General features: G+C 39.5%; 1 protein-coding gene across 3 annotated transcripts in view; it reads left to right on the top strand.

Moving 5' to 3' along the window:
• Positions 1–22,709, top strand: part of GRIA4 (glutamate ionotropic receptor AMPA type subunit 4) — a 398,719-nt gene that overhangs the window by 309,939 nt on the left and 66,071 nt on the right. For all 3 annotated transcript variants that reach the window (XM_003801165.2, XM_003801164.2, XM_012812294.1), the window contains exons 5-8: positions 1,217–1,270; positions 8,402–8,560; positions 14,824–14,991; positions 16,641–16,745. In XM_003801165.2, coding sequence (XP_003801213.1) covers positions 1,217–1,270; positions 8,402–8,560; positions 14,824–14,991; positions 16,641–16,745 — 486 coding nt within the window. The remainder of the gene's footprint in view (positions 1–1,216; positions 1,271–8,401; positions 8,561–14,823; positions 14,992–16,640; positions 16,746–22,709) is intronic.

The following is a 22,709-nucleotide window of genomic DNA, read 5'->3' on the forward strand; positions in this document are numbered from 1 at the left end:
ATGTTGGTTTGACTGAGTTTCCCAGAACTGTTGAAGGGAAATCAATCATCACGGTCAGGAATACAACAAATCCTGAACATTGTAAATAGAAATTAATTAGAAAGCAAAAGTCTAAGTTAATTGTTTAGAAACTGCAGAAATTTAAAGGCAAAAGGAAAGTCTGAGATGTAATCAAAAGGAAAAGATGAGATAAACAGGATTTTATAGCACAAATGCATGCGATACTCTGTTTTCACACAATTCATATGTTTTGGTTTGAAAAGAGTTTTCTTGTCCTTCATACACAAGCAATCAATTACAAAGAACTGTTTTTAGAGGATGTTAACATGCTAAAAACAATATAATTCTTGGTTTTGGTAGTGGAAGTATAAGAGAATTGGGAATTGCATTGTTACCATTGACGACACCAGCGAGGTTACAAAGTTGCTGGTTAGTAACTGCAATTAGGTTTTCTCTTACTGAAGGAATTTTCAGTTTTTCAAGGAATAGGAGTTTAATCTCTACGGCAGAAATAAAGTTATACTTTATAAAGCTTCCTCATGTTTCCTTTTCTTAAAGTTTAGAGTTTGTAATAACCTAATATTCCTAAAAACAGTCTTAGGGAAAAAAATGGATCTAGCAGAGAAAATCTTGTTGATGTTGTTTTTTCTTATTCTTATTATTATAATAAAATTTTTCCATGTCCATATGGAGATGAGAATTAACTGAGTATTCTCTTGTGTCAGAGTTATCTAAAAACAAAGATTGTGCCTTAGAAACCTTGCTTGCTGCTCAGGACACTTATCTAATCCACTGATGGGTGATAATTCTTACCTTTTGAAGACACCCAATAGTCTATTTTCTATTTTTATAAGTTATCAATGAATTAAATACATCCAAAATATTTGGACCAAAAATTATTGTAAGTTTTGTTCAGCCATAGCACTGTCATTCTCTACAAAGAGATTATAACATTCTAATTTTCTGAACTTGATTCAGTGAAATAAATTGGTCATTTATAGAGTATGATTGAATAAAAGTGATATTTTTACCACTTATTTTTACTATGGCTTATAAAATTCTTCTAATCAAAATATCTGACTTTTATAAGGAAACTACATCATTATCCCATCATGACTCCACAAGCGATTATGCTGGTATAGTTAATATTTCATTTTTTTAAAATAATCTTTCAGTAGTTAAATTGATTTTCTCTGACTTGCTTATGTCTTCACAGATCGTGAGCGTTGGAAAGCATGTGAAAGGCTACCATTATATCATTGCAAACTTGGTAAGAACTCTACTTTCTATTTTCCACAAAAGTTGCTCAAGCATTCGAGAGTATTTTAGCTATAAATTATTTAAAATCATGCTTCAACAAATGGTTAGTATACATTGCTTACTAAGCTTTTTATAACAAGATATTTTGTTGCAATGATTTTTGTATTTCTAATGTAGAATTCAATATATTTTTAGAAAGATTAGCTTGGTATCTGCCAAAGAGACCTTTAGAACTAGTTAGAATGGTTACTTTGTTATGATGTCACTTGTCAAATTAAATAACAGCTTTTTCTCTGTCCAAATCATAAGTGCTACTCTATGAATAAAAATTGGCAACACTCTTTGGCTATTACAGGAATGATTTAGAGCAGTGGTTCTCAACCTTCCTAATGCTGCGACGTATTTTCATTGTTACAAAGGAGTCCCAACCCACAGGTTGAGAACCGCTGCTGATCAAGAGCAAAGACCTGTATTTTCTAATTTTAAGAATAACAGTATTTAATGACTATATAAGCAAGTTTTTTGAATGGGAGTAATCCAAATTCATTTTTAAAACATGCCACTTCTTGTGAACAAACAAGACACTTGCATTTTTATGAAATCTTTAACAGCTTGAGACAAGTGTTTTTAGATTTTTTGGCAAGGCTCACTCAGTATTTCTTGTTAGCCTTGGAGGGTAGGGCAGACACTGGTACAGAGAGGGCCATCCAATCTTGCTTGGTCAGAGTTCCCATCTGCGCCAAGGGCCGGGTCCCCAAAGTGGTTTATCCTAGAAAAGTTAAGAATGTTTTCTCCTTTCCCACTACATGTTTCCTTGTGCTTGAAGCAGGCAAGGAGCTGAAGGGTGCAAGAGAGATTCAGATTCAGCCACTATTCCCCTGTGGCAAGTAGACCACCACACCCTGAGTCAGGAACTGTGGGGCTCCCGTGAGCTGGGTGCTACTATGGAGCTGCTACCATAAGATGCTACAATATACTGAGAACTGTTATTGTATTGTGTTTCTTAGATAAAGTATTACTTTGCAACTTCATGGATTATCTGGGAATTTTTTAATTTTCTTTTCCACTACTTTTAGCAGGCCTAAAGTGTGGGTATTTTAATATTTTTTAATAAGTCCAATGTGCTATCAATTGTACAACAGAACCACCATTAACACTTCTATAAAAATAAAAATCTAAAGCAAATATATTCTTGTATTAATCCCTACAAGAACAAAAGGCCTTATGATTATGGGATGCCTGTATTCACAATAGCACTGTACAATGAGATTATAAATAATGACTTTAATATCGAATATAAGGTTTTGACATTTATTCTCATAAACAATAGAATTCAAGGGTAAAAAAAAATCAATATCTTATACATAAACTATCATTCCAGAAATGAATTTTTGACATTGGCAATTAAAATAAATAAACCAATACAAAATGGAAAGAATTAATATTTATAACGCTCTAGTGGGGACCACAACCTGTCATAAAGAGCCCTGTGGATGGCAGCATTTATGTTCCCTAAAGTACTAACATATAAAATGGAAAAACATTGTTGCCTAGATAGAAAATAGAACCGTCACTGTCACTAAAAACAGGTGCGTCTTTATCACATGTGGGAGATGTCTTTGTTACACGTGCTTAGACCAGTGACCTGCACGTCTCTGCATTGTAACATAGTGTGTTAATATGGATTCTGTTGACTAATTCATTTATCCCTAAGGAACTGTTATATATAACACCAGAGAGGTATTTGTGTCATTGATCTGATCAGCAGCTATTTCTTGAGAACTAACTACATAGGATTCCCAAATGTGAAGTCAATCTAGAATCAAAATGAAAAATTATATTAAAAAGCATTGGGCTTAGTGTTGAAAGATTGAATGATTCTCTCCTGACATCAGCAGAAGGATAAGGATGTGCCCTCTCACCATGTCTGCTGAACATGGTACTGAAGTTTCCAGCAGGGGCAATTAAGCAAGAAAAATAAAGAAAACCCATCCGGATAGAGAAGGAACAAGATTTTGTCTATTAAAAATATCCTATGGAATAAGAAAAATTGTAGAACTAATGCGTTCAGCAGGGTTGCAGGATGCAAGGTCAACATATAAAGATCTATTGTATTTCTACATCCTAGCAATAAATATTCTGAAATTTTAATTAAGAAAACTCCATTTATAATTTATGATTACAATCTACAGTCAATGAGGAACTGCTACTTAACCAACTCATCAAGGCTGATTTAATGGTATTTGTTAAAAATGATTTCTGAAATAACAATTCTTACTAGTTCCTGGGTGGCTCTTTCTAATATAAAATATTCTGTAGAGACAATGTTGCAATGTTGAAACTAAAGCAGAAGGTACGAAGTCCAACCTATATTTACCAAAAAGAGAAGAAGGGGCTCAGCAGACACCAACGCCTAATGCCTGGCGCTGCATGATGAACTGATAAGCATGAACTTTTGTAAAAGTCAAGGAACTGCCTTACATAAGCCAGGCTAAGTCCACAGGGAAGCTTGGACTTAGCTTCATTAGGTGCTTCTAAAAGGGTAATCCTAAACCAAGGAACAAAGTAAGGAATGTTACAGAAATATCCACTTCCTGATGGTCACTAAATTCTTATGTTACAGAAATATCCACTTCCTGATGGTCACTAAATTCTTATGTTACAGAAATATCCACTTCCTGATGGTCACTAAATTCTTTGGCTGAAATACAGAAGGCAGAATCCATGTATTTAAATAAAATAGTATTCAATTTCTTTTTTTTTGTTTTTTTTCCAGTTTTTGGCTGGAGCTGGGTTTGAACCCATCACATCCAGCATATAGGGCCAGTGCCCTACTCTTTTGAGCCACAGGTGCCACCCAGTGTTCAATTTCTTTGAGTAAAGATACAGCCAGGTTGTGAACACTCTTTGGTATTATTTAAAATTGTCATGTCATGATCTATAAATTGAACTTATCTTTTTAATAAACTGCCCCTCCAGCTCATGCATCATTCCATCCTGATGAAATGGGAGTAGATTGACGTCTTCTGTCTCCCACTGATCTTGGCCTTTGCAGCTACTACAGTGTGCCGTGATGTTACCTCCAGCCAGGCCCAAAGCAGTGAGCATCCTCTTCCTGCAGAGCGGCCACGGGGGCTCTGGGGAGGCAACCCCATCTGAATAGCATGAGCTACCCCTGGTAGACATCCGAATGAATGAGCTTGCCCCTCTGGTTCATTGACGTACGGCTACCAACAACAACTAGGGGCTGTGGACGTTTGTTCCTCCTGCAAGGAATGTTCTTAGAATCTTTTTCTCATTTAGATTTTTAATTTTTAAAACCTATTCAGTTTACATCTAAGAAACATCTGGCTCTATCATAAAGAAGTATAACATTTTAAAATGTTCAAGATATATAATTTAAAATGAACTGATTCTATTCCTTACCTACCCCACGCTACACCACACACACACACACACACACCCCATTCACACCATTCACATTTCATTCTGAAGGTAAAGAATTTACACACAAAGAGTGAAGTGACTTGTCTACACTTAGGTGTCGGGTTAGTTTCAGAATGGAGACTCGACATGGTTCCCGACTTGCTGTCTGGCATGTTTTTACTCAAGTGCAATGACCCCAGTTAAGGTTCTGCCAACACAGTGGCATTGTTTTACTTTTTCCTTTGTGTTCCCTGTTTTTCAACTTTTCTGTATTGAACACGTCTGAATCTACCATCAACTGACATGTGCATCAAAGGTGCAGAGGTTAAGTCAACTTCTCAACAGACTAAGACTTTTACCCCTCAATAGAACAGCAAAATCAATACAAAAGCTGCACCCACACTATCTAGTGTGCCATGGGCACCAAGTCTATCTCCCTGTGATTTAGTCAACCTAAGAACCTGAAATGCAAACCACAGGAGACATGTTATCTGAAATAAATAAAACTTAAAGAATCAGCATTTATTAAACATCAGTGAGGTTACAGACATCGGTTTACATAAACAGTCATCAATATATCTGATGCCTATAATTTCAAACATCTCCTTTTCCCCCAGAGGATGTATGAACTGGAAATGGAAACGGAAAGGAAAACCAAGTTGAAAGTTAATCTGGGGAGGGGTCATCAGCTATTGTAAAATCCAGGAGCTGCCCAGTCTCACAAGTAGAAAGCTTTTCCTCTCATCCCCCTCCCTCTCCATAGCGACTCAGTTACTTAACTACTGATCTCTCCCTGACTGTGAAGTAATCAATTTTATGACAGCATTGCCCTAGAACTTTCAGTCCACAATATTCTTCAGCTAAAAATGGAAATTTAAATGGCCATCAAAGTAACTGTTTCTAAGGAAACAGCTTCATAGCCTAAATCCTCTCAGTTTTCTATATAAAATTATAAGAAAATAAATGAAAGGAAAATATTGCTGGTACTCAAATAGACCTAGGTAAAATCAACTGAGCCGCATACCATTTGTTCAAATCCAGACTGAAAGGGTTTATAATCAGACATGGTAATTTTTTCCTTTACCTTCAGCATAGTGACGGGGTGGAATCAGAGAACTGTGGGCTGTTATTCACCAACAAGATTTTACATCAGAGGGTTGTTCTGAAGGCTGCAGCTCTGCCTGTTTATCTTGCAGCTGTGCGTAACACTATGAAAGGCTTGGCAGACCTTCTGTTTCAACCGTGGTGGAGAGAAACTAATAATATTGTCAATTAGCAACTAAAGCAATAGTTGAATTACTGTGACTTTTAGAAAACACTGGAATTATTTGCCTGCCTTGGGGTCTGCCCTGTACTCTGGTAGAAGCAAACAAATGTCTGACTGGCATTTTACTAGCTGGAGATTGATGGACAGTGTTTTCCCCATTTAGGAAACATAGATTTGCTTTCTGGTGTCTAGACCAGTGAAATGAGAGTGTTACTGATGCGTTGTCGAATTAGCCAGCATATAATGGGCATGGAATAAATATTTGCTTAGTGACTTAATTGGTAATACTTATTATTTACTGAATTTAAACCAGATATGCAACTGTCTTCAGCATTACCATTCTCATTTCACACGTGGGAAGTCTAAGGTTAGGAAAGCACAGAGATGGGATTCAAAGTCTGGCAAGTTTTTTTGTTTTTTTTTTTTTTGGTGTAGTATCACTTTGCTCTTCCTACACACTGCCATAATTTAATAAACAGGGGCCTTTTGTAAGAATATTCAGGAGCAGAAGGTGAAGAAGGCTAACTCAGGAGTCAGTCTGGCTGGCTGTAATCTTGGCTGTATTTGCTGGGTGGCCTTGACTAGTTTTGCTTGACCCCAGTAAGCCTCCGTTTTCTACCTGTAGGATAAGGCTAATAATAGGATTTATCTTATAACTTGCTGTGAGAACTAAGCTAGGGAGATGATCTGTGTAACCTGCTTGGCACAGTCACTGGCACATAATGAACTCGACACCCTCATTAGCTACTGGCTCGTGTGCCCCGACCCTCTCAGCAGCAGTTTTGCTCAGTTGCCAATTGACTGGTCTATTTTGTCTTAGATGGCCCAACAGCAACACCTGTGTATTGGTTAGAAAGACAGTTTCCTTCATCGTAAAGGAGGAGGGGCAGGAAAAGGGGATGCTGGAGAAGGAGGTTTTCTAAAGCACGGCCAGGGGTGTTCAGGAGTTCAGGGGGACAGGCCACCCCAAGTCCTAGTAATTCCTACTTTTAATGGTGGGGTTTCTAGTATGGATTTTACTTCCACAAAAAAATAGACAAAAATAATTTCTGTAGTTACCTCAGCAAAATTGAAACATTCACATTTTCAAAGGAACTTACACTAAATGCTAAGAGAAAATAAGCAAGAAAACAAATCTAATTACATTTTCTACAAACGTGTGTGTGTGTGTGTACACGTCTGTATGCACGCGTGTGTCTGCGTGTAGTTTACTATTCTCTGAGCCCATCCTTTTGCCTTATTAATCACTTTCTTAATATGCTTTTTGGTCTCTTCTTGCAACTGGTTATTTGTTTTATACTTTGTGTTGAGTTTGTAGGTTTATAAGGCTCTTTAAATACTTGGTGTGAAAAAAAGGGGGCCAGGTGAAAAAACAAAGAATATGGATAGAAATTTAGGTGGATAAATAGACAGAGAATAGATAAATATGGGTAGGTAGATGATAGATAGTTAATAAATAGACAAGAACTCCAGTAGGGATGCAGGCATCCCTAGGGTCACCGTACATACATACATAGGGAAAATGGGAAATGGTAACTAAATGAATATTTACTTACAAAATATTTATCACCAAATGTTTACAAAATTCTGTGTATAGAAACAGATAATAATTATATATATGCATATATAACTGCTATATATAATAGTTATATATATGTTAACTGCTATAGATTATAGTTATGTACCTATGTAACTATATATATATATATATATATATAAAATAGGTGAATAAGTTGATGACAGACAGATGGAGAGATGGGAGGAAGGAAGGGAAGAAGAGAGGGAGGGAGGGACCGTCCAGAACTTTGGAAGCCCAGATAACTACCTCTAGGCCAAAAGAGAGGACAGCCTTCCCTCCCAGCTTCCTCACTGCCCCAGTGTGTGCCATCCTTTTTTCTACACCACGAATGGCCTATCTTTCTCTCTCCTCTGTAACTACTCAAGACTCTGAGGGCTGTAGGTAGCGATTAGTGTAATCAAAGCTTCTCCTCTCTCTGGTTCAAATCACCAGCTCTGTCTGCCTGTAGACCACTTTGTAAGTAAACTAAAATCCTTTAAAATGGTCTCATCCAGCATAGATTCAGAGTATTTAATCAAATCTGTATTAGAGGGCAACTATGTCATTAACAGGAAAGCTTTGCTGCCACTGTATTTGTCTCCTATGCCCCCCTTCATATTTCATAAAAGGTACTCAGAAGCCTCCAAGAAATACTTGAGTTGAACTGAATAAAGGCATTGACATCTTTGCCTTCATGTATTGGATTTTGAATTATAGAATTTAAGTCAAATCAACATAATTAGATTGTCCACCTGTCTTTTTTTTTTAGTCATTGCTTTATTAGAAATCTGTTTGGATGTACATATTCACCATTAATTCATGTTCCTATTGAAGAGCTGAAATGTATAATCATGAACTGAATTTAACAGTGTTTCCTATTGATTTTCTAGGGGTTCAAGGATATTTCTCTTGAGAGGTTTATCCATGGGGGAGCCAATGTTACAGGATTCCAGTTGGTAGACTTTAATACGCCTATGGTAACCAAACTAATGGATCGCTGGAAAAAACTAGATCAGAGAGAGTATCCAGGATCTGAGACTCCTCCAAAGGTATTTGTTTTTATCTAAAGTATTGTTGGTATTTTAAAATTTTAAGATGAAAAATTCATCTGCAGTTCTTCCAATAACATTTTTTCAGACAGAATATGACATAGGAAAGAAAAAAATTGCCATTACAGCAGCATGGGACAAGCCCTTAGCCATTTTTAAATTTCTTTTTTTTTTTTTTTTTTTGCAGTTTTTTGGCCAGGGCTGGGTTTGAACCCACCACCCTCAACATATGGGACCAGCACCCTACTCCTTGAGCCACAGGCACTGCCCTAATTTTTAAATTTTTCATTTTTTTTTTTATTGTTGGGGATTCATTGAGGGTACAAAGAACCAGGTTAGATTGATTGCATTTGTTAGGTAAAGTCCCTCTTATAATTGTGTCCTGTCCCTAAAAGGTGTGTCACACACTGTGCCCCCCAACCCCCTCCCTCCTTCCCTCTCTTTGCTCTTCCCTTCCCCCACCCCCCACCATACTAGGTCATTAATTGTCCTCATACCAGAATTAAGTAGATAGGATTCTTGCTTCTCCATTCTTGCAATGCTTTATTAAGAATAATGTGTTCTACTTCCATCCAGGTTAATACAACAGATGTAAAGTCTCCATCTTCTTAATGGCTGAATAGTATTTCATGGTATATATATACCACAGCCTGTTAATCCATTCCTGGACTGGGGGGCATTTAGGCTGTTTCCACATTTTGGTGATTGTAAATTGAGCTACAATAAACAGTCTAGTGCAAGTGTCCTTATGGTAAAAGGATTGTTTTTTTCTTCTGGACAGATGCCCAATAATGGGATTGAAGGATCAAATGGGAGGTCTAGCTTGAGTTCTTTGAGGATATTTTGGCCCAAAAAGGTTCTATTAGTTTGCAGTCCCACCAGCAGTATAAAAGTGTTCCTTTCTCTTCACATCCACACCAACATCTGCACTTCTGAGGTTTTGTGATGTCGGCCATTCTTGCTGGAGTTAGATGATATTTCAAGGTGGTTTTGATTTTCATTTCTGTAATAATTAGGGATGATGAGCATTTTTCCATATGTTTGTTAGCCATTCATCTGTCTTCTTTAGAGAAGGTTCTATTCATCTCTCTTGCCCATTGATATAAGGGATTGTTGGCTTTTTCAATAAACCAAATAAGAACATACAGTGAGGGAAAGGCTCCCTATTCAATAAATGGTTCTGGGAGAACTGGATATCCACATGTAAAAGACTGAAACTGGACCAACACCTTTCTTCACTCACAAAAATTGATTCAAGGGGGATAAAAGACCTAAATTTAAGGCATGAAATGATAAAAATCCTCAAAGAAAGCTTAGGAAAAACAGTTGCAGATATTGCAGATATCGACCTGAGGAAAGACTTTATGAAGAAGACTTCTGTGGCAATTGCAACAACAAAAATAAACAAAGGGGATTTAATTGAACAGAAAAGTTTCTGTACAGCTAAGGAGACAAGAACCAAAGCAAATACACAATCTACACAATCTACACAATGGGAAAGAACATTTGCATATTTTGAATTGCAAAAAGCTTGACAACTAGGATCTACTGAAAACTCAATTTAATCAACATGAAAAAAGTCAACAATTCCTTATATCACTTCTAAATTTCTATATTTAAGAGTAAAGTTGTTAGTAGCTCAGTTTACAAATACTATTATTAGATACCTTACATATGAATTTCCTTGAAGTTATATACCTTTAAAATTTTTCCATTAAGTATATATTTCCATCAATAACTTTTCTACCCAGACTTTTCATATTTACAAAGTGAGTTACTTAGGAAGTTGGTAAAAATGTAAAATGCACACACTATTATAAAATTTCTCTTTCGAGTTAGCATCAAAGAGTCATGTTGTTTGATTTTTTTTTCTGACCAATATTGCAAATGTATGCTATTAATATTTGCAAAAGAAGCTAGCAAATTTCTGATTACAGGTACATTTTTTTCACACCTAAAAAGATAGATGACTTTCTTGGACATTATGTAAATTATGGCATAATGTTTATTACTCACTAACTTAGAGGTTTTGAGCTCCTACCAAATAAGGCATCATGAGCAACATTTTCTAATCTCTCACTGAGTAAGTGTATTCCAGTAAAAAGTTTTAGTATGTAATTTGGAAATTCAAGTCTAGAGAAACTAAAGAGCTAGGGGTAGAGGGTCTCAGCGCCTCCCTTTCCTAGTTGTAACATTTTTCCTACTGGCTATGTCCATTTTCCCCCTGTCATATTGGAGGTTGGCTATCTAGCCATGCCATAGTCACTATACTATAAAATAACAGAATTTTAAAACAGAGCATTTATTGAATGTCCACTGTGTGCCAAGCACTATGGTCCAACCCTCTGGATTTACAGATGAATACATGAGGGACGTTTAATGGAATTGCTAATCAGCATCCGTGAGTCAGGGACCGGCTCCTGGAATACCAAGGACAAAATCATTTTACTGTCTCCTATTTGTGTATCTCTAACTAGACTTTTACATAACAAAAAAGCTTCAGGCTCTTTGATATATAAAGTATATACATAATTCCCTCATCACTGAAGCTCATGGCATGATGTTAGGCACTAGTAACTACCCGATGTACAGGACCATCAATTCTCATTATTTGTGGCAGTTATGTTCTATAACATCTCTTCAAATGCCAAATGGGCAGACCAAGGTCTGACAGTTACAGTCACAAACTCATCCTAGGAAAGTGCAACATTGCTGACTATCATTGTGGTCACCTTCGAAGCACTCCCTGTGGGAAGCTGTGCACTCACTCCAGGGACTAGTCTGCCCTTCAAAGCAATTTTGGAACTTTTTCTGGAATGGCCATTGGGACCTTTGTCATACAGCACACAAAAAAAGACCCCTCGTGTGTCTACATGAGCACAGCCGTGAGACACTGACACACCCAGGTTATGAGACCACAAGGGGAGTAGTTCAAAGGTGACCACAGTGATATCAAGCAATAAGGTATGTAGCACTTTTTTTTAGGATGAGTTTGTGAACTTAATTGTCACATCTTTGTATATGAAACGGTTGCTCTCGGGGGAAACAGAAGAGGACATTCTACAGGCTTCTAGATACAGACTTTCTGCCGACTTCTCAGCACATAACCTTGCTTATGTGTGTCCCTGTTTAGAGGAACCTCACTTTGTCCACTGGTGGTTCATCAGCACTGCCCTCCTGGCAGCACCGCTGTGACTCAGCCTGAAGGAAGCTTAGTTACCACGCGTATTTTCTCCATAAGGCACAGTGCAGCTTTCTTGTACTTAGGGACGCCAGGCGGCACTTCCTTCAACACTGTGCTTTGAGGCCTTCTTAAACAGTGAGGTCATAGCCAAAAGCACAAAACTGTAGAAAATGTGGCACGAGACAGCCACAGAAAGGACGCTTGTCTGCGAGCACGAACCAGGCAACAGAGGGTCTCCCTGTTCAGCTGCAGCTGGCGCCTTCATGTTGGATGGGTCCAAATTTTTACCACTCCACTTATTCACAAATAACCCCAAAAGTACCACAGTTTTTGATTGGGGAGGGGGAGCACAAATAAATATTAGCAAGTAGGAAAATTCAAAAATACAAAATCAACAAATAATGAAGATTGATTATAATTAATTGTCCTTTAATGTTTAGTATTTCAAACAAGGTTAAAAGTATGATTTCTGACCTTGTCACTTTTCTGGGGTTTTTTTTTTTTTTTTTAAAGAAACCTTCCGGAATAAGGACCTCCCCTGTTAGAGACCAGCAAGTCTTCCCATGCATGACCGTCCCCTCATTTTCCCGCCGTCCCACTGCACTGAGGCCCCTGTGATTTTCCTTATCACAGCGTTGGCTTTGGCCTCGGGAGTCTCCCTCCTTCATTCCACCTGCCTGAATCCAACTGTCTTTCTAGGCTTTATCTTAAATTTCACTTTCTGTACAAGAACTTTTGTTATTTTTCCCCAAAATGTGGTTTTCTTCTCTTTGTATGCGTCATGACATTGGACTCTAATTAGAATCAGCTATGTGTGACTCTCACTGAAGATTCGCCAGGTATATTGTATACTGGGTGTCTCACTCCTGTCCCCCTCTGGAGCAGTGAACCATCTGTCACTTACCTTTGTCATTCTGGCGACATCGCCCAGTGTCCTAGTACGTGTTTCAGTGAGAGCTCAGGCATGTCCTGACATTACCTCCTCATAAGGGCCGCACACCGTGGTTATGATCTGGTTTTACTGGCTTTGCCCTGCTCCGTGCTCCAGGTCCCCTGTAAGCCTGGGAGGAGCAGAGTGAGAGTTCGTCCCGGCTCTTTCTTCTCTCAGCCCACACTCTGTCCACCTCGCTGCAATTCTGACAGACTGTGCCTTGTTATCGACACACCTTGCGAACTCATCCCACCATTCTGACCGCTGATCAGAGCAGAAGATCTTAATAACTCTCGGCGACTCTTTGCCCTGTCCCCACATGAAGTGTTTACTGAGAATTTTCTAGATGCCATCTAGAAGTCATGTGCCCGTAAATTTGGCTCCCTGGACAGTAGCACAGTAAGACATGTAGAAAGAATGACTTCCCCGAAAAGGTAAAACCCGTTTAAACTGCCACTTCTTTCCGTCCCTCAGCTCTGTGACGTGTCACCTGCCAGGCTTTGCCGCTCTGGCTGAATCTGTCCTTTGCTCTGTCCTGCCCCATGGGATACATTCTTTTTTATTTAGTTTACCCACTTTATAAGAATGGATGGGCTTGTTAAAAAACACGGCAAGCACATTGCTTCTTGGTGCCATCTCCTCTCAGTTTCTTTTTCTCTATTGAAAAAGCAGCAATATTTTTCTTTTTTCCTCCCTTGGCCCCGAAATATTCGCATCGCATTTTTCTCTTGCCCTTTATGGCATTAGTGAGTTTTCCTTTATTTCTTGTTTTTATTTACTTGCCTTACACGCAGATGATTTGACAGCTTTCTCTACTCAAAGAAGCCTCCGTTGAGGCAAGGGAGGAAGTCTCTTGATTTTCGGTGTAGGACCTTGGTTAACCACCTGAGTCTCCCTCAGCCAGGCCTCTCCAACGGAGAGGGGCCATGCTGTCTGTAAGCTGGTTTGGCATGTCTCTGGAGAGACAGATACCTAGCAAAAGCTCTTAATTTACCTGGTTCTTACAAATCCTTCTAATACAAGCGTTTTAATTAGTTTCTATAATATGGAAAAGTTCTTTGTTTGAATCACTATTCCTTATTTCACCTGTGCTTTAGTTTTTCTTTTTAGTTTTGTTGGAAAGCTGGCCTTCCATCCAGAGTTTACCTTCCACAAGTGGAATTCCAAATGCTCTTTCATTGACAGTCAGGGAGATCGTCCTCCACTTCCGACACCACAAACCTGCTGCTTATTTAGGCAGAGAACATGTTAACCACGGGGAATTGACCTATGGAATTTCTGAAAGAGATACTGTAGTTTTTGTCCTGATTCATATTTGTGGCTCTGCCAGGCTTCTGGAAATTTTTGCCCCCTTACCATGTCTTTAGTAATTCTCTGATCGAACTCCAGCAAACGTGACCTCCCATTCTTTTTATTTTCAGCTTAGACAAATTATATGTTCACCTCAGTCTTTCCTCACTTCCTCTCCTAACTTTAATACCCTTTTCTTGGGGGCTCCGTCTTCTCTCAAAGAGAAGCAAGGGGTGCTCATCAGAACGCAGGTGGTTATACTTGGTATCTCCACTTTGATCATAGGTGATATTTGAAAGAAATGACTTCATGTCCCTGGGCACATGCAGTGGGTATAACTACACCAGTTATTTAGTTCGATGACTGTGCATACACATTTGTCGAATATGTAAATGTTATTTCTGACATCATATTTTTGAATAATAATAAATAATTCCACTCATTCTTCTGGGAGACTGAACAAAGATACAAACTTCCAGCTCAACCACAGCACAGACTGTGCAGTCACCGGCACGGCACGGCATTTAGAGTTTCACAATTCAGCCATTTACACGTGGACACCCCAGGAAGAGTCAGGGTCTCTTCTCCCGACTGAGGGAACACTGTTTATTAAAATTTCTGTGTTTGGGTGTGGGATTTCTCCTTGTTAAGTCAGCATGATATAATTTGGCATGAAGCCTGTGTATTAAAGTGAGAACAGAGATTTCTGAAGCAGGGTCAATTAATCATCAGTAATTTAACCATCCACTTGAAGGCACAGCGCTGTATGTCATAGGCACACAGCACCCCCCCCCCACCCCTGTTCCTGGTACCGGCTAAGATCTTAACACTCACCACCACGTTGCTTTCACTTGTTAGTACACCTCCGCTCTGACTTATGATGGAGTCCTTGTGATGGCTGAAACTTTTCGAAATCTTAGAAGGCAGAAAATTGATATCTCGAGGAGAGGCAATGCTGGGGATTGTCTGGCGAATCCTGCCGCTCCGTGGGGCCAGGGCATTGACATGGAGAGGACCCTCAAACAGGTAACTCACAACTTTACTTAAGTTCAATTTATTACATGGTTTGTTTAAGTCGAATGTTTAGGAAAACAGACTAACGTATCAGAGCATAAATACATGTAACAATTGTTATCTTAATGTATAAGACTTCATCATTTTCGAGACTCGTTCTAAATAGAATGTAGAATAGAATCTTGCTATTTTTATCTTATGCAGAGGCACAGTCCAGATAAATTAGTTTATGCCATAGTAATAAACAGGCTCAAATCCCAGTGCTTTAAAACTACAAGGGAGCTTCACTCCCTCCAACACAACCGTGGAGTATCAGGGCCGCTCTGCTCCGTGTACGCCCAAGGGTCCCGGCTGGCAGAGCAAAGGCTGCAGAGGGAGACAGCTGTGGGAGGCTTTGGTTTGGCAACTCAATACTGTGGCCCAGTAATGGCACTTTCCATGTCTGTTTACAACTCACGTGTCAGGAAGAGCTGCATAGGTCCAGCCAACCACAGGTGCAGGAAGCACAAGCCCACCTGGGCACAGAAAGCAAGAGAACCAGAATGTTCAGCAAACACAGCTAATGACAGCCTCACGGGACCTTTAAATTGCCTTGTAACTTTGAATTAAGTAATCAGTTTTTTGTAGTCTTCTATAGTTATACTAACACTATTTTTTTTAAATTGTTTCATATATATATGAAAATATGTGTGTGTGATATATATATGTATATATATATATATGAAGCCAAATAAATGTTGTACTATTTTATATATATGAAGCCAAATAAATGTTGTAAAATACCATGGGTTCAGAATATAAATCAGCAGTTCTCAACCTGTAGGTCACAACCCACAGGAACTGTATTAAAGGGTCACGGCATTAGGAAGGCTGAGAACCACTGATATAAGTAAAAGTGGCCAGTCGTGGTAGCTCACACCTGTAATCCTAGCACTCTGGGAGGCCAAGGTGGGTGGATTGCTTAAGCTTAGGAGTTCTAGACCAGCCTGAGCAACAGGGAGACCCCATCTCTAAAAATACCCGTGTGCTGTGATTGGGCCTTTAGTCCCAGCTACTTGCAAGGCTGAGGCAAGAGGATCGCTTAGGCCTAAGAGTTTGAGGTTGCTGTGAGTTATGAAGCCATGGCACTCTACCAAGGGTGACAAAATGACGGTCTGTCTCAAAAAAAAAAAAAATATATATATATATGAATTAATAGGAAATTTGGAATAAAATATATTTTAATATTTTCAAAAATGTGTTTATATACGTTAGCTTCTTATATCCTAATTTTAGTATTAGAGAGATGAAAATATGACTTGGCATGGGTATCAGTTATGTGGATACAGAGATAAAACAGAAAAGTAACTGTATATTTTCATTCCTATAAGAAAACTTTATAATAGAGGAAGAACTCTATTAATCAAAATGGAAACTTTGTAATATTAAAAACAACTAAAACGTCAGCTTCCAGGTATATAGCAGAATTGCTTGTACAACCCCTTAGAGACTCATCTTTCATGGTCTGTCCCACGAGCTCAGATACCCAGTGACCTGCCAATACGTTGGTTATAGATTAGAGTTCCACATTCTTCTGTAGTCATAGGTCTAGCAGATAAGCTTGGGATTGCTGTAAGTGAAATGCTCAATGAATGCATGTGTGGGTTTCCTTTCTCACTCAGGTTCGAATTCAAGGGCTGACAGGGAATGTTCAGTTCGACCACTACGGACGCAGAGTCAATTACACAATGGATGTGTTTGAGCTGAAGAGCACGGGACCCAGAAAGGTGAGATGCAGGCAAACTGAGGGGAAAATAAGAAAGAAAACCCTCTGGTTTCCATTGGCATTGGATATTTTTAAAGGTTTCCAAGAGAAAGGTAGCCGGATATTGCACATGTCCTTTTTCTTCAGTCTGAGTATTACAAGCGTTACAGTACTCTGCTGATAACCAATGCTGATATAAATTCTCACATCGTGTACTTGATATTTCATGATGTGCTAAAGCTGAAACCAAAGTGGTCTATGCCCTGCTTACAACCTTTATCCAAAATGGAAGCATCACTGGAGAAGTTCAGCAAAACAAATCCCAGAAAACAATCCCCTCTGCGGCGCCGAGCACAGTGAGGGAGAGAGACATCAGCGTCCCCGTGTGGCCACAGGTGAGGTCACCAGAGGGATTATAGAGAAAACCGCTTCTAAACAGCCACAGTGCTGCACACAGTGGGACCATACAGCCCCACCCCGTAATTAGCTGTAAGTGTTTGGGGGTGACACACATAAGCTTTAACATTCCTTTTCTGCAGGGTAAGATAGGGCGCTCAAGCAGAGATGTTCAAGTTAGCCTTACCTGAAAACTCTCTTGGGTTTTTGAAAAAACTTCCCAACTTTGATGTAATGCCAATAGCTATAATTTATGAAATGCCTGTTGTTAATTCCAATCACTGGACGTGGTATTTTGCTTACTTTAATCCTCATAACCAAACTGTAATTTGAATATTACTCACCTTTTTCCAAATGAGAAAACTATGGCCCTATGAGTTTTCTTCTACAAAGCCTGTGAGAGAACAAAGATTTTCATCAGCTATGTCTGACTCTAGAACTTTTCCACACCATGACCCACCTGATTAGATCCTTCTCTGGAAGAGTTCCTGTTCTAACCATGTAGGTAAAGAGTTCCAAATTACAGTTAAAGAGAAGGCGTGTGAAATTTGTTTTTTATTGCAATATCAATATATTTAGGGAGTATATGCACTATTATTACAAGGATATAGCTTATAGCGGTAAGGTCTGGGCTTTTAAAATGTGCCCCTCGCCCAGGTAATGTGCATCAGATCCAGCAGGTAATCTCTCTCCTCCGCCTCTCCCGTCTGGAGGCGTCACTGCCTCTTCTCCTGTGCTGTGTGACCAAGTGTCCCCCTACCTTAGCTCTCGCTTTTACTGGTAAGGGAGGACATGCAGTCTTTGATAACTCCATACCCAAGTTACTTCATTTAAAATAATCCCTTCCAATTCATCCAAGTTGCTGCAAAAGACGTTATTTCATTCTTGTTTACGGATGAATATTACTCCACGTATAGTATATATCGCATTATTTTTATCCTCTAATCAGTCTGTGAACACTTACGTTGATTCCTTCTCTTCGCTATCGTGAATTGTCCTGTGATAAACACAGGCGTGCAGGTGTCTTTTTAATACAATTTCTTCTTTTCCTTTTGGTGGATGCCTCAGAGTGAGATTGCTGGATCAGATGGTAGATGTACGTTTAGTTCTTTGAGAAATCACCACCCTGTTTCCAGGGAGGGATCCTAAGTTACATTCTCACCCAGCTCAGAAGAGGGCGCTCTTCTCACTGCATCCACCCAACATCTGCTGTTTTTTCACTTGTTTAGAATGGCCCTTCCGATGGGGATAAGGTGGTATCTCACTGTGGATTTTTTTTTTCTCTTAGTTTTGGCCAGGGCCGGGTTCGAACCCGCCACCCTTGGTATAATAGGCCGGCACCCTACCTACTGTGCCACAGGTGCTGCCCTCTCACTGTGGCCTTAATTTTCATTTCTGTGATGAGTGATAGTGAGCATTTATTCATATGTTTGTTGGCCATTTCTGTATCTTCTTTTGAAAAATGTTTTTGTTCTTGTGTTTTCCCGTTTATAACTGGACTGATTTGTTTTCTCTGGATGATTTGTTTGAGTTCCTTGCAGATTCTAGATCTTAGTCCTTTGATAGAGGCATAGTTTGCAAATCTTTTTTCCCATTTTGTAGGTTGTCTGTTCACTCTTCTGTTTATTTCCTTTGCTGTGCAAGAGCTTTTTAATTTTGTTAAGTCCCAGTTGTTTAGTTGTGGGTTTTGTTGTGTTTCTTTTTGTGGATCTTAGTCATAACTTCTTTGCCTAAGCCAATCTCAAGAATAGCTTTTCCTATGTTTTCTTCTCACTTTTTATATAAAGCCATATAGCTATGACCAACTGATCTTCAACAGACAGGAAAACACATAGTGAGGAAATTAAATCAGTGATGCTGGTTCAGCGCCTGTAGCTTAGTGGGTACAGCACCAGCAGCAGGTTTGAACCCAGCCCGGGCCAGCTAAACAACAATGACAGCTGCAACAAAAAAATAGCCTGGCGTTGTGATAGACACCTGCAGTCCCAGCTACTTGAGAGGCTGAGGCAAGAGAATTGCTTAAGCCCAAGAGTTTGAGGTTGCTGTGAGCTGTGACACCACAGCACTCTACTGAGGGTGACATAGTGAGACTCTGTCTCAAAATAATAATAATAATAATTAATTAAAAAATGAATCAGTGATGCTGGGAAAATTGGATGGCCATATGCAGAAGAATAAAACGGAGTCCTTATCTCTCACTATATACAAAAATTAACTAAAGATAGATTAAAAACTTAAATATAAGGCATGTGGAATTTATAAAGAAGAGGAGATCACGCTGTCTTTAACTGGATGAAAACAAAATCAGAGAAGGGTACAGAAGAAGTGAGATCTAGAGTTAGCCATGGAGTTAGAGTTTGGATAGATTGAAATGGCGGAGGCCACAGCCTGAGTGAGTTTGCTCCTGCGTCTAGGAGAAGGAGAGACACAGAGCTTCCCAAACCATCTCTGGCCTTCGACTCTTAGCAGCACCCTTCCTGTGTACAGCTGCCAGCTGATCCCCACTGGGCTGGAAACTGCCCCATCCCGCTCAGGCGTGGCTGGAGACGGATGGCAGCAGGGAGGCCCCTGTGCGGCACAGACAGGCTCCTCTAAGACTCTGGCCCAGGGGAGGGAAGGACACTCCCAAGAAGAACCGCTGCCAGCAGACAGCTGGCAACGAGAACGAAAGAGGCCTGTCTTAAAGGCCCTCTGCTAGTTCTGGAGCAGAGAAAATTCTCTACAGGCCCAAAAAACATTCACTAACAGATGCACAGAGGGAAGATAAGCCCTCCTTCCCAAGTCCACATACCAGACCTTGAAAAATTAGCTATATAAGCAGAGCTTTTTAAAATGAAAAAAGAAAAATATTCCATATTTTACAAAGCAATAAATGCAAAAAGTCAAATGGTTCTCTATCAAAGCAAGAAAGCTGGTGCTGACTAGCAGTGGTATCAAGTGGGTTATTTATAGTACTGAGTCTTTTCATGGCCTGTTGAACCATAATGGTAACAAAAATCAAGATTTTTCAAGGAGAAAGTTAAGGAGTAAGTTGGGAGAGTGATGAACAGTACGTCTTCACAGCCGGCTGACATTCATCGAAGGCCCTTAAAAGAAATGTGAAGTATAAAATGTTCTAGACTCATCTATCATCATTTTTCTGTGGCAACGATCAACTTGGGCGTTGTGTCAGGAATATTAAACTTAAAAATGAGCTACCAGGAGAAACACTATGGTGGTGAGACGCGGCTGTGTGCCTGAGACGTGAGCAATCGTTCTTGTAAATTGAACACTTGCCAGCAAGGGAGCTGTCTCTGAAATAGATCAGAGAGTCGACCCACCACTTTGTCTGACTTCTGTAACAGGAAAGCTGATTGAGAGTCTCATTAGGCAGAAGCCTCAAAGCTCTTTCTGAAGTCCCTGCTCTTCAGTTCCGTGAAATCTTCTTATCATCCTGGTGACCCCCCGCCAGGGCTGCAGAGGGAATGCCCCAGGAACGCATTTGCATGGGGTCAGGAATTTTTAATTGTAAAAATGTCTTTCATGGAGAGCAAGTTCTATGCCTGACACTGTAATAGAAAACTGATGTGCATTTTTATATTTAATACTCATGACAACCTGAAAATACGATACACACACACACACACACACACATTCATTTTATAGAAGAGAAAAGTAAGGTTCAAAGAAACCGAGGAAGCTGCCCAGGGATGCTCAGCTAGAAGGAGCAGAGCTGCAGTGAAAACCAAAATTGCTGCAGCTCCAGAGAGATGCGCTCACTGCCCTCCTGACTGCTGTGGAAAACATCATTAGTCCCAGAGCCTACACAGATTCTGTTTGGGGCTGGTAAGGGAATTAGGTCAGGACAGGTGTGGTCAAAGCAGGTCTCCAAGGAACAAGCTTCGAGTGGAACTGGGCTCCTCGCAGCCCCTGCATTCCTACCCAGTCCTCACGTTCTAGGCCAAGACCCCCGTAAATGCAGACACTCGCTCACACATTTTACTATAGTTACCTTTGCACACAAATCACCTTTAGAGGCCAAAGAAGACGGATGTTTTCCCGACATCCCTTGTCAGGTTCACGATTTAAATGCTTCCAAATGTTTGCTCTAGCATTACAAAGCCATTTTTCAGCCACTTTCTTTCACCATGAAGTATTTCTAGGAAGAAATACTTAAATCTCTATCTGACTGAGTGAGGTCAGCATGGGAAAAGTTCTTAGTAAACTGTAAAATGTTGGAAAGACAGAGAGAGAGAGACTCCATGTCCTGTGAAGTTGGAGGTCCCAGCTTTGCAACTCCTTTCTTTAGGAATTGATCTTAGTATAGTTTACTTCTCAGTGAGTCCATGGCCTACATGAAATATACCATTAATTGGTCCCCTGTCCTAAACCATGACTTTCTTTTCTCATCAGCATTGTGTGTAGATGTAAAGCACGAAAATAAAATTGTGCTTATTATTTTACTTTGGCAGCGCTTATGAGTCATTTATCTTTTAGAGGATCTGTGAACCCGCAGATTAGTTTTTAAATGCAAAATGTTAAGGTCTTGCCAGTATCAGGGGACTCTCCACAGTGTATCCCAGAGGTATGATTTTTTTTTTTCTGTTGTGGGATTCATGAATAAAGAAAAATTGTCTTTCATAAAACTGGACTGCTGAGGTCTGCAGGGTGGCCGCATCTTCATGGAGTGCTACAGTGTAAAACTCATTTTCATGTAACTGCCCTGTGGAAATGAGAATTAACGGGAAGCAACTGGTCTGTGTTTAAGTACACACAGGAATTGAGGAGAGGGTAAGTTTCAAAGGTATACTTGTCCTTAAATTTTTCACAGAATTTTAAATAAATGTCAGCTAGGAATGGATGCACATGGGCACTGAAAATAATTGCTGAACTTACATATAGCATAATTTTAGATCAAACCAAGAAGTATAGCAAGCCATGTTCATGAAAATTCTTTTTCTCCGTTCCGTTATTGGAGTATACATGCAACACTTGTGACTAATCAGCACACTTGAGCATAATACAGTGGCTGTTTCTCACATGTTGACACTTACATTATTTTAATATGCTCATGAATACTAACCTGGCAGTTAAGAAACTTGGAGGAGGCAGGAGAGACTTCCAAAACATATTAGAACAAATAAGCGTATACACGCATTTTATGAAAGACCTGGGTTTTATCAGCTGCATCAAGAAATTCAAAGCAAGGGGTTTGGCAGTCGTGACGTGGAAATTGTGCAATGTAATCGTCAAGTGGGCGGCCTTGGTGCTGTGTGGAAACTTCGCTTTGATTTCTGGCCCCACCAAAGTGTAACCTTGTGGAATTTATTTAATCTTCTAAAATGAGCTATCATCTCTAAAATGTGGATAATAGTTGCACCTACTCTACATTTCCTATGTGTATCAACTTTAAGATACAAATATTTTAAAGTATTGAACACAGTATCTGCCCCCAAAAAGCCCTCAATATGTGGCAGCCATTGTTATTACTCAACATTCTGCATCTGAATCTGCATTCTGAATCCTAAACTTCACTGAAGATTCCCTCGCAGGGAATCACTCCTTTTTCAAGTGCTTAGCTCATTACTTAATTTTTTTTTTTTTTTTTTTT

Source organism: Otolemur garnettii, unplaced genomic scaffold, assembly GCF_000181295.1.
Source record: "Otolemur garnettii isolate 467f Iridium unplaced genomic scaffold, OtoGar3 scaffold00200, whole genome shotgun sequence".
NCBI classification, from domain to species: Eukaryota; Metazoa; Chordata; class Mammalia; order Primates; family Galagidae; genus Otolemur; species Otolemur garnettii.